The 18,584-nt window shown below is 40.6% G+C and overlaps 1 protein-coding gene across 9 annotated transcripts in view; it reads right to left on the reverse strand.

Annotated features, from left to right (window-relative positions):
* LOC129706808 (trinucleotide repeat-containing gene 6A protein-like) overlaps nucleotides 1-18,584 on the reverse strand; it is an 88,921-nt gene that overhangs the window by 46,926 nt on the left and 23,411 nt on the right. For all 9 annotated transcript variants that reach the window (XM_055651316.1, XM_055651312.1, XM_055651319.1 and 6 more), the window contains exons 3-4: nucleotides 14,024-14,114; nucleotides 13,277-13,298 (exon numbers count right to left, since the gene is read on the reverse strand). In XM_055651316.1, the coding sequence (XP_055507291.1) occupies nucleotides 13,277-13,298; nucleotides 14,024-14,114 (113 nt within the window). The remainder of the gene's footprint in view (nucleotides 1-13,276; nucleotides 13,299-14,023; nucleotides 14,115-18,584) is intronic.

An 18,584-nucleotide genomic window follows, 5' to 3' on the forward strand; every position in this document is an offset into this window, starting at 1 on the left:
CGGCAGGGAGCGAGGAAAGACTGTGGGATTAAATTGTGTTTATTTCAATGCAAGAGTCCTGACTAGCTTGGCAAATGAACTCAGAGCATGGAGAGGTACATGGGACTAGGATATTAGAGCCATTACAAAAACATGGCTGTGGAGGGACAGGACTGGCAATTTAATGTCCCAGGCTGCAGAGAGAATCGAGGTGCAGGAAGGAGAGTAGATGTGTTTTTCATTTAAGCAGAATGTCATGGCCAACATTAAGAGAACAAAATTCAGAACAAGACAATCCATTTTGATGCATGGTTTGAAGCAAGTGGATATGGGGAAATAGCTGATTTTGGATGATCAGCCATGATCATATTGAATGGCTGTGTGGCTGGAAGGGACGAATGGCCTACTCCTGCACCTTTTTTCTATGTTCTATGTTCTAAGTAGGAATTCTAGATGTTTCTTGCAATCGGGAAGACATCTGCAGAAGGTGCTAGGAATCATTAATATTATTATCACAGTTAGATTACTTAAAGTGCCCCATGTTAGTGCCAAAGTATGAGGATAGATTAGATGAATGTCTAAGAGATGGTGTAGGAGGGAAAGCTTTAGATTTCTGGATCACTGGAACCATTTCTGGGTAAGATGGGATATGTACAAATTGGATATGCTACAGATAAACCTGTATATGCCCAATTTCTATTGGGGAAGTCGGACACTGCTGGCTGGGAGGGTTTTAGCTAATTCAGCACATGAATGAGAAAACCGAGCAGATGTACAGTTGTCAGAGGGATGACGTGAGTGGGAAATGATGTTGTTATGACTAGAACATGAGGGTGGAGAGGATAGAGAAGAGGTATGCCAGAATGTTGCTTGGAAGAGTGTTGGACTTGTGTTATTTTCTCTGCAGCATAAAAAGCTGAGGGGATACACAATAGAAGTATATTGAATTAAGAGAGGCATAGATTGGGTAGTCAGTCAGAACCATGGTGGAAATGTCAAAGACCAAAGCACATAGCTTTAAGGTGATAGGGGCAACATTTTGAAGACACACGCTTTTTCAGAGAGGTGGATGCTTGGAAAGCTCTACCAGGGATGGAGGCAGAGACTATAACGGCGTAGACTTTTAGATCGACACGTGGACATACAGGGATATGTATCATGAGCAGGCAGAGGCGATTAATTTAACCCAACATGTTCAGTACGGACATTATGGGTCGAAGGACCTGCCCTTGTGTTGTAATGTTCTGATTGTAAAAAGGGTAGGAATTACACTTCCACTTTCCCAAGTGCAGAACCTTCAGACTAATGACAATGGGAGTGAATGTAAAGCGATGGTAGTATTATATCAAGGACTCCATTGCCACAGTAAAGAGGAAGGAAACCCAAGGCATTATATCCCAATTATGCCACAAGGAAGAGTTTAAACAAAAAGATGCAATGCAATTATTTTGTTGAGACTGTACTATTCATTCCTTCACCCATCCCGTCTAATTAAAAAAAAAATCCACTTTTCCAATTCCTATAAAGTCTCTCGACAGGGACATTGATTTTATTTCTCCTTAGATGTTAGGTAACCTGTTAAGTTTCCAGCATTTGTTTTTGTTTCACTACCAGCATCTGCAGATATTTTTTTTAATTTTCATTCCTGGTTCCGTTATCATAAGGGTGTATTTTAGAAGCCACTCCCAAAATTCACTAATTACTTCTTAATGCTACTCTTTAATTACATATCATTAAGTTGTTCATTCATTCTTTCATAGCCCAAAGGGCAACATGTTGATCTAGGTAAAAGTAAGCTGAGCCTATGAACAGATTCTAGAAAGTAGAATTAAAAGCAGACCACGAGCAGGCACACAGGTTGAAATTTACTTTAAATTTAAAGTTTCACTTCAATTATGTATTATACTTTAGATACAATCATTTTAAGCAATCTACTTTCAACACATTTAGGAAACCAATCAATGTATTTTTTCTGATGAAGCAAAAAGGCTGGTGTATTCCAGTGCAGAACGTAACACCTGAAGCATGTTTCAGGGATAATGGATTAAATATTTAATTATAATTCCAATTATAACTCCAAGTGAACTCTGGTTCTTTATTCAGTGCTGTTAACAACCAAACCCTTTAAAGACAAAGGATTTTGTCCGTTTTTACATAGCTACAAAGCACAGTTCAAAAACAGTTCACATACATTTAATAGCTAAAATATTTCATTCAAATTGTTCAGATATTTAAGGAGACTTTTGGTGGTGTATAAAGCTTCATTGTTGTCACCCATTTTGATACCTGCAACAGGTCGAATCAACTTGATTAGCAAGAACACATCAGGAGCCTCCACTTACAGCTACTACTTTGTGCTTTTAAAATACACTTCTCTCTAAAGTTTGCTAAAATAAACAGCTTAAACATCAACAATTCAATATTCAAGCTGCAAATTATTTAAAAAGTCTTACTGATCAAGTGGCTGTTATATTTATTTCTCCTCTCTTCCCCACGGCACTATTTTAGGCACCTCAGAGATGAAATTCAATTACATTTTGGCTAGCCATTACACATTCTTCTGATAATTGGATATACACGCACAGAAAATAAAATAATTTAATTAGAGCTTGACCTACAATTAACTTGGACAGAGTCACATTTTCAGATATTGGGGGTGGAGTGAGAGAAAGAAGTGTGGAATTAGGAGAGGCCTGACCATGACATGATAGCCAGAGACGCTGCCAACAAACAGATGGCAATTCTCCCCCCCCCCCCCCCCCCCCCTCCAAGTACAAATTCAAAATGGAGAAGCATGTTGTCACATTACCCTTATAAAAGATACTGTTATAAAAGAGGGCTGCTTGCCAACTCTTCCAGAATAAGGGCCCCAATGTTGAGCTGCGTTATCCCACGTGTAACAACTTCCTTTTCGGTTAGAGTAAATCAAAGGCAGATGAGAAAACTTCAGCCAACCAAAACTTAACAGCACAAGCCTGAAACTGAGATCAGTCACTATGATACAGTGCATTCAGAAAGTATTCACTTTTTTTCCATTTTGTTATGCTACAGTCTTATTTTAAAATGGATTAAATTCATTTTTTTAAATCATCAATCTACACACAATACCCCAGATTTAAGAAGTGAAAACAAGCGTTTAGAAATTTTTGTAAAGCAATTAAAAAGAAATAACTGAAATATCACATTTACATAAGTATTCAGACCCTTTGCTATAACACTCAAAATTGAGCTTAGGTTCATCTTGCTTCTATTGATTATTGTGAGATGTTTCTACAACTTGATTGGAGTCCACTAGTGGTAAATTAAATTGATTGGACATGATTTGGAAAGGCACACACCTGTCTATATAAGGTCCCACAGTTGACTGTGCATGTCAGAGCAAAAACCAAGCCATGAAGATGAAGGAATTGTCCGTAGACCTCAAAGACAGGATTCTGTCGAGACACAGATCTGGGAAAGGGTATAAAACAATTTCTGCAGCATTGCAGGTCCCGAAGAGCACAGTGGGCTCCATTATTCTTAACTGGAAGAACTTTGGAACCACCAGGACTCTTCATAGTGCTGGCCGCCCAACCAAACTGAGCAATCGGGGAAGGCCCTGGGAGAGGGAGGTGACCAAGAACCCGATGGTCACTCTGACAAAGCTCCAGAGTTTCTCTGTGGAGATGAGAGAACCTTCCAAAAGGACACCAATATCTGCAGCACTCCACCAATCAGGCCTTTATGGTGGATTGGTCAGACGGAAGCCACTACTCCGTAAGGCACATGACAGCCCTCTTGGAGTTTGCCAAAATGCGCCTAAAGGACTCTCAGACCATGAGAAACAAGATTCTCCGGTTTGATGAAACCAAGATTGAACTCTTTGGCCTGAATGTGCCAAACGTCACGTCTGGTGGAAACCAGACACTGCACATCACCTGGCCAATATCATACCGCATCATGCTGTGGGGATGTTTTTCAGCAGCAGGAACTGAGAGACGTCAGGGTCGAGGGAAAGATGAACGGAGCAAAGTACAGAGAGATCCTTCATGAAAACCTGCTCCAGAGCGTTCTGGACCTCAGACTGGGGCGGAGGTTCACCTTCCAACATCACAACGACCCTGAGCACACAGCCAAGACAATGCAGGAGTGGTTTCGTGGCAAGTCTGTGAATGTCCTTGAGTGACCCAGCCAGAGCCCCGACTTGAGCCCGATCGAACATCTCTGGAGGGACCTGAAAATAGCTGTGCATCGACACTCCCCATTCAATCTGACAGAGCTTGAGAGGATCTGCAGAGAAGAATGGGAGGAATTACCCAAATACAGGTTTGCCAAGCTTGTGGCGTCAAACCCAAGAAAACTTGAGGCTGTAATCGCTGCCTCAACAAAGTACTGAGTAAAGGGTCTGAATACTAATGTAAATGTAATATTTCAGTTATTTCTTTTTAATTACAGTGCAAACATTTCTAAACACCTGTTTTCGCTTTTATTATGGGGTATTGTGTGTAGATTGATGATAAAAAAAATAATATAATCCATTTTAGAATAAGGCTATAACGTAACAAAATGTGGAAAAGTTGAAGGGGTCTGAATACATTTCGAATACACTGTATGCAACAGTTTCCAGACTGCAGCTCTGCAGTCAGTCTTCAGATTTCTTATCCTCTCCCTCAAGCCTTCACTGTGCATTTCTTATATTTGTCATGGCTCAAGACGTTGGCCCAGGAACAATGAGGGCCAAACAAAGATTGTCAGGCCTATAAGAAATGTTGTTATGGGCAATATAGTTGGAGAAAAACTATTGCATCTGCTTGCAAGTTAACTTATCAAATTCTCATATTCAACAAGATCATCCACTAGAGACAAAAAGCTGGAGTAACTCAGTAGGTCAGGAAACATCTCTGGAGAAAAGGAATAGGCGACTGTCGGACCCATAGAAACACGTGATACATTTCAATATGACGTCAGTTGCCATGACAGGAATGTTTTTGGTTGAGGCCCTTCTTCAGACTGAGAGTCAGGGGAGAGGGAAACTAAAGGTATGAAAAGGTACAGAACAAATATGAGCCGTCACAGATGCCCAAATAATCCACAATGGTTTATTATTGGCTGTGGAGGAGGGGATGCGAACAGTAAAACTAGTAGGATGACTAGGGCGAGGAGGGACAGAGAGAGAGGGAATGCATGAATTACTTGAAATTAGAGGAATCAACACTCATTGCTGGGTGTAACCTGCCCGGGCAAAATATTAGTTGCTGTACCTCCAATTTGAGTGTGGCCTCACTTTGACCGGGGAAGAGACCGAGGGCAGAAAGGTCAGCATGGGAATAGGAAGGAGAGTTAAAATACTTAGCAACCGGGAGATCACGGAGCCCAAGGCGGACTGAGCGTAGGTGTTCAACATAACGATCGCCCAGTCAGTGCTTGGTCTCGCCAATGTGTAGTAGTCCATTCTGAGAACAGATGCAGTAGATGAGGGCAGAGAATATGAAAGTGAACCTCCGTCTCATGTGAAAGAACTGTCGTGTGTGTAGTGTATGGGTAGTTGTTGGTCAGTGTGGATTCAGTGGGCCTAAGGGCCTGTATCAGAATCTCCAAACTAAACCGAGGTCAAGCTGCTGAAGTAACTCAGCAGATCACACAGCGTCCATGGAAGAAAATGAAACAGATGTTTCAGGTCACAGCCGTTCAATATTCCAGCATCTGCAGTCTCTTTACATCTCGCCAGTCTTTCATTGCCACTGGGTTAAAATCCTGGAAATTCCTGCTCAGCAGCACTACACGTACCTACCCTGAAGGAACTTCTCAACGCCGGCAAATACGGTAATGGCAGTTGTCTTTGACATCAGTAAGATTAGTTAAAGTCAACAGTGAGCAATAGCTAAATTGGACCTCATCTTGGCATTGATAGCCCATCCACTTGCTAAATATAATGTTGACCACTTGTGAAGCCACCCATTGCAAATTTAATTACACCCAAGGATTGGGCTGACAATGAATAATCAAAATTTGAAGAGTACAATTTATTGCACTAACATAACACACAAATATAATCTTCACGTTTTGGGTTAAATGCACAGAGAAATTCTGTTCCTTAAAAGCAACACAAGGATGTTTTTGAATATTCAGCAATCTCATAAATGCTGAGTTTATTTTAATTGAGTACAGAAGGGTAGAGGAGGCAAAATGAAGTCAAAGAAACAGAAATTTACAGAAAACGGTGTTAATAGTACTTTTAAATACTGTAACTAACTCATCTTCCATTTGTCTTTTACACTTCAGAATGGGCACGTTTTTCTTCCTTAATTCTGCAGAATTTCCTCTCGCTATCTTTGAGCATGAGTGAACAATGTACTCTACTGTGCCTTCTATTGCCAATACAAGGATTCACAAAGACAAAATGTTTGCTTTCCCTTTTATAGGCCACAAACAACTACTATACAGAGCTGGAGTGAGTGTCTCAGTTACGACAGAACTGGATAAACTCTTAGCTCAAAAGAAAGTGCAGGCTGAAAATTATGTTGAAAAGGTCATTGACCCGAAATGTTAACATTGCTTTTCTCTCTCCAGAGATGCTAACCAACCAGGTGAGTACCTCCATCATCTGCAGATTTTTTGCTTTCTATAACGACTGTACTGGTGCTACCTCCTGCACCCACACACAACTCACTGACTTCATCCATTTCACCACTAATTTCCATCCAGCAGTCAAATACTCCTGGACCATTTCTGACATTTCCCTACCATTTCTAGACTTCACTATATCCATCACAGGGGATAGACTAGTGACCGACATCTACTATTAACCCACTGACTCTCATGGCTATCTGGACTACACTTCTTCCCACTCTGCTTCCTGTAAGGACTCCATCCCCTACTCCCAATTCCTCAGTCTACGCCGCATCTGCACCCAGGATGATGTGTTCCACACCAGAGCATCGGAGACGTCCTCATTCTTCAAGGAAAGGGGGTTCCCCTCTTCTACTATAGATGAGGCTCTCACCAGGGTCTCTTCTATACCCCGTAACCCTCCTCTCACCCCCCCCCCCCCCACACGTAACAAGGGCAGAGTACCCCTTGTCCGCACCTTCCACCCTACCAGCCGTCCATATAACAAATAATCCTGACATTTTCGCACCTCCAACGGGATCCCACCACTGGCCACCTCTTCCCATCTCCTCCCCTGTCTGCTTTTCGCAGAGACCGTCCATCCGTAACTCCATGGTCAATTCGTCCCTTCCCACCCAAACCACCCCCTCTTCTGGCACTTTCCCTTGCAACCGCAGGAAATGCTACACTTGTCGTTTTACCTCCCCCTTAGACTCCATTCGAGGATCCAAGCAGTCTTTCCAGGTGCGGCAGAGGTTCTCCTGCTCCTCCTCCAACCTTATCTATTGCATCCGCTGCTCTAGGTGACAGCTGCTCCAAATCGGCGAGACCAAGCGTAGGCTTGACGATCGCTTCGCCCAACACCTCCACTCGGTTCGCAATAACCAACCTTTGTGTCTACATCTGTGCTGTGCCCAGGGGGTCATCTGAGATGTTAGCCCCATGAATTTAAACTGTTAACTCTCTCCACCACCCATCCAGCAATTAAAAGTGGCACGTGATCTCCAGACTTCAATGATCAGTTCTCCTTGGTCTTGCTGACGTTAAGCAAAAGGTTGTTGTGGTACCACTACCAGGTGTTTTCTCTCTCTACTGTATGCTGATTTGTCACTGATGATTTAGAAGACCACAGTGGTATCATCAGAGAAATTATAGATGGCATTGGAGCTGTACTTAGCCCCATGCTCTTCTCCCTTTACACATGACTTTGGCTAAGTATGCAGTGTTGAGGCTGATGGGCAGTGAGAAGATGTTGTTACTGATCTGCACTGATTGATGTCTGCAGATGAGGAAATCAGGGATCATAAAGCAAAGAAAGAGGTCCAGGTTATGGAGCTTGGTGATGAGAGATATGCTTCAAGATAGCTGGAGATTTGATGGAAATACAATATCAAGATAGCTGGAGACTATGTGTAAGAAGGAACTGCAGATGCTGGTTTCAACCGAAAATAAACACAAAAAGCTGGAGTAACTCAGCGGGACAGGCTGCATCCCTTAAGAGAAGAAATGGGTGACGGTCACCTGCAACCCCAGAAGATGCAACACCTCTCGCTATATCTCCTCCCTCGACTCTGTCCAAGGACCCCGACAATCCTTTCAGGTTAGGCAGAGGTTCACTTGCACCTCTACCAACCTCGTCAACTGTATCCGTTTTTCAAGATGTGGACTCTCATACATCAGCGAGACCAAACGCAGACTGGGCGATCATTTCCCGGAATACCTTCGCTCGGCCCTCCTGAACCAGCCCTGATCTCCCGGTTGTTGTACACTTTAATTCTCCTTCCCATTCCTACACAGACCTTTCTGGCCTCTGTCTCGTTCATTGTCAGAGTGAGGCTAAACGCAAACTGGAGGAACAGCATCTCATATTTCGCTTGGGCAGCTTATAGCCCAGTGGTATGACTATTGATTTCTCTAACTACAGGTAGCCCCGGCATTCTCTCTCTGTATCCCTCTCCCACCAAAGTGGCATTAGCTTCTCATTTTCATCCTACAAACAGCTTACAATGGCCTGTTTCCTTTGTCATCGTTACTTTTTTGCATATCTTTCATTCACTGGTCTTTATCTCCCCACATCACCATCAATATCTCTCGTTTCCTTTATCCCTAACCAATCTGGTCTCGACCCGATACGTCACCCATTCCTTCTCTCCAGAGATGCTGACTGTACCGCTGAGTTACTCCAGCTTTTGTGTTTAGCTGGAGACTATATGAGCGCCTCTCGACATGATGTAACCCGAGAAAACAATGAATACATGGAGGAAATTGTCAGCTGTGTGCACAACTCTGCAGATTTACGATCCTGACAAATCTCCAAGATGGGGACAGCTGATATGGGGTTTAAATTCACCGCAACATTCCAATCGATCGCGTTCCACATAATCCCACTCGCAAGATGATTAAAATGGCCATTAATTTGGCCTATAGATTCATGACAATGGGATTTAAAAATCATGTTATATTGTGAATTCTTCTGTGAATGTTATTTGGACACAGGCTATTTAAAAATGTTAATCTTTTCTTAAGAAATGGATAGATGTTTAGATCTAGTAATTGAATTTTGTAATTAGCTACAATTAGGTAACTAACTAATTATATGCTTTAATTTCAGGTCATCCAAGTAAGATTGTTTCATATTTGTTTCAGAATGCTTCAATCTATAATTGAAAATTTATTTCAGTTCTCTTAATTTTTAAGAAAGTTATGGGGTTTTGACTATCGTCGATTACAGCTTTTGAGTTAAGTCAATGGAAAAGCAATAGGGAACAAGATGCTAATTTCCAGGTATGAAAACGACCATAACTTTTTTAACACTGAAGATATGAAAGTGAATTAGGTGTCAAATTAAACTTCATTTTATGCTTTATCTGATGGGATAAATGGCAGACTTGATTTTTTAAATCTCAAAATTTTGTTACATTGCTACATACTCAATGTTGCTGACTCTTAAACAGCTCTTCAGCTCATGGCCAATTACGATGGGCAATAAATGCCAGTACGTGAACAAAAAAATCCCAAGACATTCTGGTATACAGCATTATGCCTCTAACATCCAGTCCTGTTAAGCCTACTTTTTTGTAAATAGTTACCTCCAAGGCAAACAATTTGAAAGTAAATATCTCTAAACATGTATACGTTTCTTTAGCCGATTAAAATTCAGATTTTTCAATAATTCTTGCTGATAGGATTCCAGCCTCAAAGAAAACGACTTGAAAATAAATATAATTCAACAAAATACATTAAGATATAACAAATGAATGTTAGCTGGTGTGATATGTTTGCAATGTCCTGACAGTAGATTATTTAAGATAAACAACAATTAGGCATACAAAGTAGATAGATAGATCCTTTATTGTCATTCAGACCTTTCGGTCTGAACGAAATTATGTTGCCTGCAGTCATACACAGAATCAATAATAACAAAACATACAATAAACACAAATTAAACATCCACCACAGTGAGTTCACCAAGCACATCCTCACTGTGATGGAGGCAAAGTCTTAATCTCCGTTTCTTCCCTCCGCGCTGAGGCAATCAATCCAGGCCGAAGATGTCGCTCTCCAGTCCAGCGGACCTCCGTGGTGATGTCGCCGCCGCCGAAAGCCGGAACGCCGTCTCCGCTCCGAGACGGCCCGCCACAGCATCAGCTCCGGGTCGCCGCCCCAGCTCCGGGCCCTGCAGTCTTCGCTCTGGGCCGCCGCAGTCTCCGCTCCGGGCCGCCGCCGCCCCCGCTCCGGGCAGCCGCCCCAGCTCCAGGTCCCGCAGTCTCAGCTACGAGCCCCACTGCATCAGCTCCAGGCCGCCGCCGAAAGCCAGAACGCCGCAACAGCAAACATTTGCACTCTGTCTGCCGGGGCCCGTGGGAACTCTTGGCTGCTACTCATTATGCCCTGGGCATCCGCTATTGCCAGAGTATAGCCACGCACAAACTGGAGGATCAGCATCTTATATTCTGCTTGGGTAGCTTGCAACCCAATAGTATGAAGTTTAATTCTCCAATTCTATGCAACCTCTACAAAATAACCCCCTTCGCTGCTCTGCCTCAAAAACTACCCTGCCTCCTCCCTTCCCTCAGTTGACCTTGCATGCCTCCACTGACTTCTGTGGCAGAGAATTCCACAGATTCACAACTCTCTGGGTGAAGAAAATTGTCCTCATGTCAGTCCTAAACAGCCTACCCCTTATTCTTAAACTGTGACCCCTGGTTCTGGACTCCCCCAACACAAGGACATTTTTACCTGCATCCAGCCTGTCCAATCATTTTAGGATTTTTTTGTTTCTCATCCTTCTAAATTCCAGTGAATACAAACCCCCTCGACCCTTTCTTTAATTATATGTCAGTCCCGCCAATCCAGGAACTACACTGCACTCCCTCAGTAGTAATAATGTCCTCCCTCAAATTATGAGACCAAAATTGCACACAATACTCCAGGTGCTGTCTCACCGGGGCCTTGTACAACTGCAGTAGGACCTCCTTGCTCCTAAACACAAATCCTCTTGCAATGAAGGCTAACTTGCCATTAGCGTTCTTCACTGCCTGCTGTACCTGCATGCGTACTTTCAGTGACTGATGTACAAGCAGACCGAGGTCTCGTTGCACCTCCCCTTTTTCTAATCTGACAGCATTCAGATAATAATCTGCCTTCCTGTTCTTGTCACCAAAGTGTTGATCAAACAGTATTGCTGATTGCCAGGCCATCCGTGATTGATGACTGAGGCGAGCATCTGCAGGGTGGCATCTTCTGTCGTGTGAACCACCAACGTATCCAGATGTGTAGGATGAGTGAAATCAATTGCCATCACGTCAAAAGTGTCTATTTCTCTTGTGTGCTGGGCGTTCGACCTCCTGGGAGCACGGAATAAGGTGTCAGCCAGATACATGTGCCAAGCAATACTGTTTGATCTTCAGATAACCTCACATTTATCCACATTATACTGCATCTGCCCACTCACCCAACCTATCCAAGTCACCCTGCATCCTCATCGCAGCTCACACTGCCACCCAGCTTTGTGTCAAACCTGGAAATATAACATTTAATTCCCTCGTCTAAATCGTTAATATATATTGTAAATAACTGGGGTCCCAGCCCGAGCCTTGTGGCACCCCACTAATCACTGCCTGCCATTCTGAAAAGTACCCGTTAATTCCTACTCTTTGCTTCCTGTCTGCCAATCAGTTCTCTATCCATAACAACTTAACACATCAAGTTCAAGTGAGTATATTGTCATGTGTCCCTGTATAGGACAATGAAATTCTTGCTTTGCCTCAGCACACAGAACATAGTAGGCATTTACTACAAAACAGATAAGTTTGTCCATATACCATAATATAAATATATACACACATGAATAAATAAACTGATAAAGTGCAAATAACAGATAATGGGTTATTAATAATCAGAGTTTTGTCCAAGCCAGGTTTAATAGCCTGATGGCTGTGGAGAAGTAGCTATTCCTGAACCTGGTTGTTGCAGTCTTTAGGCTCCTGTACCTTCTACCTGAAGGTAGCAGGGAGACGAGTGTGTGGCCAGGATGGTGTGGGTCTTTTCCAATTCAGAGAGCGATCCAGGAAGTTTCCTTATATCTGATCCTCAGTAAATGCTGAGAGATCATCAGAAAATATTGTTGCCAGTCCAGAGGGGGATTTTGTAAAAGTAAAATCTTCCAACTGATAAATACAGAAACAAGCCTTGCTGCATTCAGCTATACTGACAGAGACTTTTTTTTTTAACATTACTGCCTCTGTTCTTGATTGAAGAATGATCAATCAAGAAGTACAGCAAATGGCATGATTTCTATTAACTACTGGCTCAGGATTGGCTGTTAGACTATTAAAATCATGACTATCACTGCAATCAATGGATTTACTCCAACACATCTGGTTTATGTGAAAGGAATGTCTGCTGCACCCCGAGGGCAAACACATGCTGGATTTTGCTGGATATTCAGAAATGGTTAGATTTTTTATTTATTTTTTAATAAATGAAGAGGAATAGTTTGAACAAAAATTAATTGTTTTAAACCAATAAACCTTTATTCAAAGTATGCTACAATTCCTATGCCAACATATTGCTATGTGACAAATAAAAATAATTCACTTCTTACTATAAAGCAACCCCTGCATTACAGAGGAAGGCTGCATTCTGAGAAAATGGCCTGTATCGTGACTCTCATCTGGGTAGGCTGCGTTGGTATAAAACAAATGGTATTTACTGTTTGTTCACATAAATTTTGAGAGTGAATTGTTCTGCACCTGAAATTTTTGGGTAGTGTTCTGCAAATTATATCAGGGTTCCTTTCCATTATCCAAATAGCTGCAACGCTGAGGTACACCGTACAGATATATAAATAACATATGCTGCAGTCTTTTCATTACAAACCATGTATAGATTTAAAGTACTGGTGTCTTAATTTTATTTAGGTTTCATTGGGGAAAAGATTGAAAACATGTATTCATATTTTTACTTTAAAACATTGTACCAGTTTTAAAGGTGAAATATTACTCCCAACTTTACTGTGTCATCTGCCTGTTTATTTCCTAATACTCTCTAACTGCAAACAGGTCAGCAATTGGCCATGAACCCTAAGTGCCAATAAAGTGAAAGCTTACCCAATCACAGATAATGTTAACCCCATGTATCCAGGAAATCAAGCTGAATGGCAGGACATTGGTGCAAAAGCTAACAGGAAACAATGAACAAGTCTCACCTTTGCTTTTTTGTTCAATTGCCTGAAACAAAAACAAAAAATCATGTCAAAATAAGAAAGCTTCCATTTAAAATTAAAGCAGATAAATACATTTAATTTTAGTTATTTTTTAAATATTAGAAAGTCAATACAATGCATAAAATCTATGCAGCACAACCAATTGATACACAAGAACAAAAGAACAGATATGGGATTTAATAAATACCATATCCACATTACTCAGCACCTAGAATTACCCAATACTAATTAGGATGTTGTTGACACTACAAATTCAATAAATAAAGAGTTATAGTAAAAGATGCAGTGTGATCCTGATGTGACCATTAATACATCAACTAGGTCTTCTTATTCCACCATTCATGGAGCTTCAAGTGATAAATTGACTAAAACATTCCCATTAAACTTTATTTCCTCCCAAATGAAACTGAATATATTCAAGTATCCTACAGAAAAACAGATCTTCTCATCCAAAAGTGGTTAAGCAGTAGCGTTAGACTTTGTTACTCCGTAATCGCTATTTGAGAAAGCACTGGAAGTAAAGTATAATTCAAAATCTCTTGAATGTGTTGAATACTCCATGTACAAATTTACTAGGTTTCCAATAATGAAAGTATTCTAGTGTAGGGAATTCCCATACTTCACTCACTTCTCCACATTTAAACGTTTGTATTTTGTAAAGTCTTGAACACGTTCTGGATAATCTGATTTTATTATGCAGCTATTCGAAAAGAGGCACACGGTAAATACCTTCTTCAGAGCGGCTTCCTTTTTCTTCTTGTCGTCTTTTCTCTTTTTCCTTTCTTCCATCAACTGTCCCTCCTTTTCTTGCACTCTATCCCTTCAAAACAGAAAAAGCTAATTTGGACACTGCCTTGACCACAATACATTTTCTGTTTATTACTGGAGACACCAGACATGATTTGACATAACTAGAAAACAGGAAAAGCTCTGTGTAATCTACTTACAGGATTACCCTTACTTTAACCTTTCAAATACTAGCTTGTAAAAAGCTGCTCTTGTGTGCAACTACACCAGAGGTACTATACCACTTTTAAAAACAGGTTGTTTTAAAAAATTTTTTTTTTATAAGTACTCTCCCAAGTTAATAAAAATAGGAACTTGTAAAGTCTATACATACAGTGCATCATAAAGTATTCAGACCCCTTCACTTTTTCCACATTTTGTTACGCAACAGCCTTATTCTAAAATGGATTAAATTATTTTTTTATCTATCATCAATCTACACACAACACCCCATAATAAAAAAGTGAAATCAGTTGTATAGAAATTTTTGCAAAGTAATTAAAAAGAAATAACTCAATTTTGTCCATCATTCTTAAACATCTTGTTCAAACTCAGCTTTTGGGACGCAGAAAATATCCTTTTAGATAACTGTAGCAGTCTTGTTACTGGTTGCAACTAATATGAGCAGCATGTACATACATTTAGTTCAAGCTGTATGGGAAAACTTTTTAAATAGAATGTCAGAGTTTCGCTTTCACATCTTTATGGTGCCAGTGGAAAAGAATCAAGATAGTGCAAGGAGGAAAGCAGATCTAATAATCCCATTTTCAAAGCTAATAACCAGAACAAATGCTTGTGAAACTAGAAAGCCATTATACATATGAAATATGGGGATTTCAGACTATATTAAAAATACATTAAACCCTCCCGTAAACAGCAAGTATTAATGCATGGAGGTTTATAAATTGCTCTGAATCGGAATGGATACATCAATGTTTACCTGTATGCTTTGCTCCAGAACTGCTGACTGAAAGTGATTTTGTGGCATTTAGGAAAAGACTTCCCATTACTGCCAATCTATATCAACTTCCAACTAATGTTTCAAGTTCCACTCAAATACAATAATTGTTGGAAATATAGGACAGGAACAATAATGTAATTCCCAGTCACTTCAATATGATATTTGTGCCCCTTCTCAGTGACAAAATGGCACAAATATCATCTTGAAGTGACTGAGAATGACAGACATCCCAATAAATATATAAAGCCATTTTCTTTCACAGTGTCAGTTTGGATCCATGTCACCTGCTGTACAAGATCCTCAGTACAAGTAATTTTTAGAACCACAGCAAGTTATTACACAGCAGTATCAAGGGAATTCTGTAACTTTTCATTTATTAAACTGTGATCAAATAGCATCACTGGCCTTAAAAGATAATTACAGAAGAATGCAATCCAAGCCATCTTTTCAATTGGTCACAGATATTTTACTTTCATTGTTCTACTAAAGTCTTTCTGATCACACCAAGATAGAATTGGCAATAAGGTTATTGACCTGAACCATAACTGTTCTTTTCTCTTATCACAGGCACTGCTGAGTCAAGTATTTCCAGCATTTTATGTTTTAATTTCAGATTTCCAGTATTTTATGTTTTAGTGTATATTTCCAGCATTGCATTTTAATTTCAGATTTACAGCATTGTGTTTTCATTCCAGATTTACAGCATCTGTGTTTTTTCACCATTTTGATTATCTTTGTGGATACTCTGTGCCATGGAAACTATAAGTGCAGTAACTATTCAACATAGAGAGTACAGCACCAAATAGTTTAATCATAACTTGTTTGTTTTTTTAGTATCTTGACTATGGTTCAACCAGTTAACACAAGTCTAACAAAGACAAGTCTCTGCTTAGTAATTCTTAACTGTTTCAAAACAAATTAGGGTGCTGCATTGCCTATTTGCTTTTTCTATTTAGAGTATATTACACTTGCCATTTGCATTATTCAGCCTAATTAATTTTAAAATGGAGAAAAATAAACCAAAGAGTTTGCCTTGTTCTCCTTAGCCTAATTACTTCTCTCTCATCCAGGTATAATAATGATTTATGTAAATGTCTAAAATTTGTAAGAGTTTATAAGAGAGATCAGATGGTTTGACTCATTTTTAAAGCTGGACATTAATGAAAAGTACCTTAGCTCCTGTCCAACTGGGAGGGACACCCAACTAGAATTAATAATGAATCAGTTTGAAGCGAACCTTCATAAAAGGTTCAACAGTAGATGATAATCATCCAGCATCTGTATTCTACTCCACAAAAGGAGATGCAGATATCTGCTAAAGGCAGAATTGGACCCGTTTTGCAAACTCACGTGACAAAATGAGCATCCTAACATCCATTGCCTGGACCATACAAGACAAGTCGAGTTAGTCATATGCAGAAGTATGATGAGGTACAGGTACAAGGAAAAATCTTGCTTGCAAAAGCAGTCACATGCACTCAGACAAACACACAATCAAATTATACATAAATTACTTTAAATTTCCATAAGATGGCAAAAAAAAGACATTAGTGTAAAACATAAATTAGAAAACAAAACAAATGCATTGTAGTGCAAGAAGTAAACAATAGCATTTCAATAGACAATAGGTGCAGGAGTGGGCCATTTGGCCCTTCGAGTCAGCACCGCCATTCAATGTGATCATGGCTGATCATCCCAATCAGTACCCCGTTCCTGCCTTCTCCCCATATCCCCCGACTCCGCTATCTTTAAGAGCCCTATCTAGCTCTCTCTTGAAAGCATTCAGAGAATCGGCCTCCACCGCCCTCTGAGGCAGAGAATTCCACACTCACCACTCTCTGTGAGAAAAAGTGTTTCCTCGTCTCCGTTCTACATGGCTTACTCCTTATTCTTAAACTGTGGCCCCTGGTTCTGGACTCCCCCAACATCGGGAACATGTTTCCTGCCTCTAGCGTGTCCAAACCCTTTCATTATAGAGATAAGACTTGGACAATAAAACCAGATATGTCAGGTTGTTGCTCACTGATCCAACTCTGTATTCAACTTCTAACCAAGCTCAGGGGACTGGGTCTCTGGGCATCCCTTTGTAACTGGATACTCAACTTCTTTATCAACAAAACACAATTGGAACAGATTGGCAACAGTTCTTCCTGATAACCATCAGCACAGGGGCACCTCAAGGCTGTGTGTAACTCGAGCGTCTAGGAATGGAGGCTACAAAACGTGGTGGATACTGTCCAGTCCATCATAGGTACTGACTTCCTCATTATCGAAGGGATCAATAGTGGGTGCTGCATCAAAATGCCAGCCAGCATCAAGGATCCACACCACTCTGGCCACTCTCTCATTTCACTCCTGCCATTGGGAAGAAGGTATAGGTGTCTGAAAACTGCAGCTTTCAGGTTCAGGAACAGCTTCGTCTCAACAACTATCAGGCTATTAAGCATTACTATCACCAACTAAACTTCAAACTGTATTGGTTGCGCTAGGGACTTCAGGCTTTTGATAATATGTTTTTTTTTTAAATTGAACTTTGTTTATTATGTTATCTACGGAGTACGATGTTTACAGACCTGTTATTTTGCTGCAGGTAAGAATTTAATTGTTCCATTTCAGTATAGACAATTAAACACTTTTGAATATCTGCATCAATTAGTTAAATGGCTTACTGCAGCAATTTTGTACATCATGGCAAATAGTACCTCACTTAAAGTACAAAGATTTCTCATGCATGAAACTTTTCTAGAATCGATGGTTGAGAGCATTTATGCTTTGATTTGCTGTTGGGCATCGATGGCTGCAGAGATAAATCTTCACCAGAAAAGCTGAGAGAAGTTCACGTCACTATATATTCTTGGGTTACAATGAGTAGGCAAAACACAATAGGCTAACACAAACATTGAATTTGACGATTGTGGCTAACTCTCACAAACTTAAAATTCAATTTGACGCATAGAAAAGGATGTTTCTGTGATGCTGAAAAAATATTTCAATCTCAGAATTGCATTTAAAGAACTTAAAATGTAGGTGCAGGAGTAGGCCATTCGGCCCTTCGAGCCTGCACCGCCATTCAATATGATCATGGCTGATCATCCAACTCAGTATCCTGTACCTGCCTTCTCTCCATACCCCCTACCCTTAACAACACATCTAACTCCCTCTTAAAAGGATGAAACTGGCCTTACCCTCTGTGCTGAAAACATCACCACTCTGTGTGAAAAAATTTCTTCTCATCTCGGTTTTAAAGGATTTCCCCTTTATCCTTAAGCTGTGACCCCTTGTCCTGGACTTCCCTAACATCGGGAACAATCTTCCTGCAATGGCTCTGCTGGATCTTCCTGCTGGATCTTTCTGCAATTTGATGGCTGTAATTTCCTGCTGTACTGGTCAAGATCACTTCTATGTCATTCTCACTTTTAATCCCGCACACAAAGGATGGCCCTAAAGAATGGGGTTCATTCGGCAAATGTTTCATCTCACTTTGGCGCAATTCAGGACATGCTCTTCAGCCGCTCAACCTCAACACTAGTGCCCCACAAGGAT

Source organism: Leucoraja erinacea, chromosome 20, assembly GCF_028641065.1.
Source record: "Leucoraja erinacea ecotype New England chromosome 20, Leri_hhj_1, whole genome shotgun sequence".
NCBI classification, from domain to species: Eukaryota; Metazoa; Chordata; class Chondrichthyes; order Rajiformes; family Rajidae; genus Leucoraja; species Leucoraja erinaceus.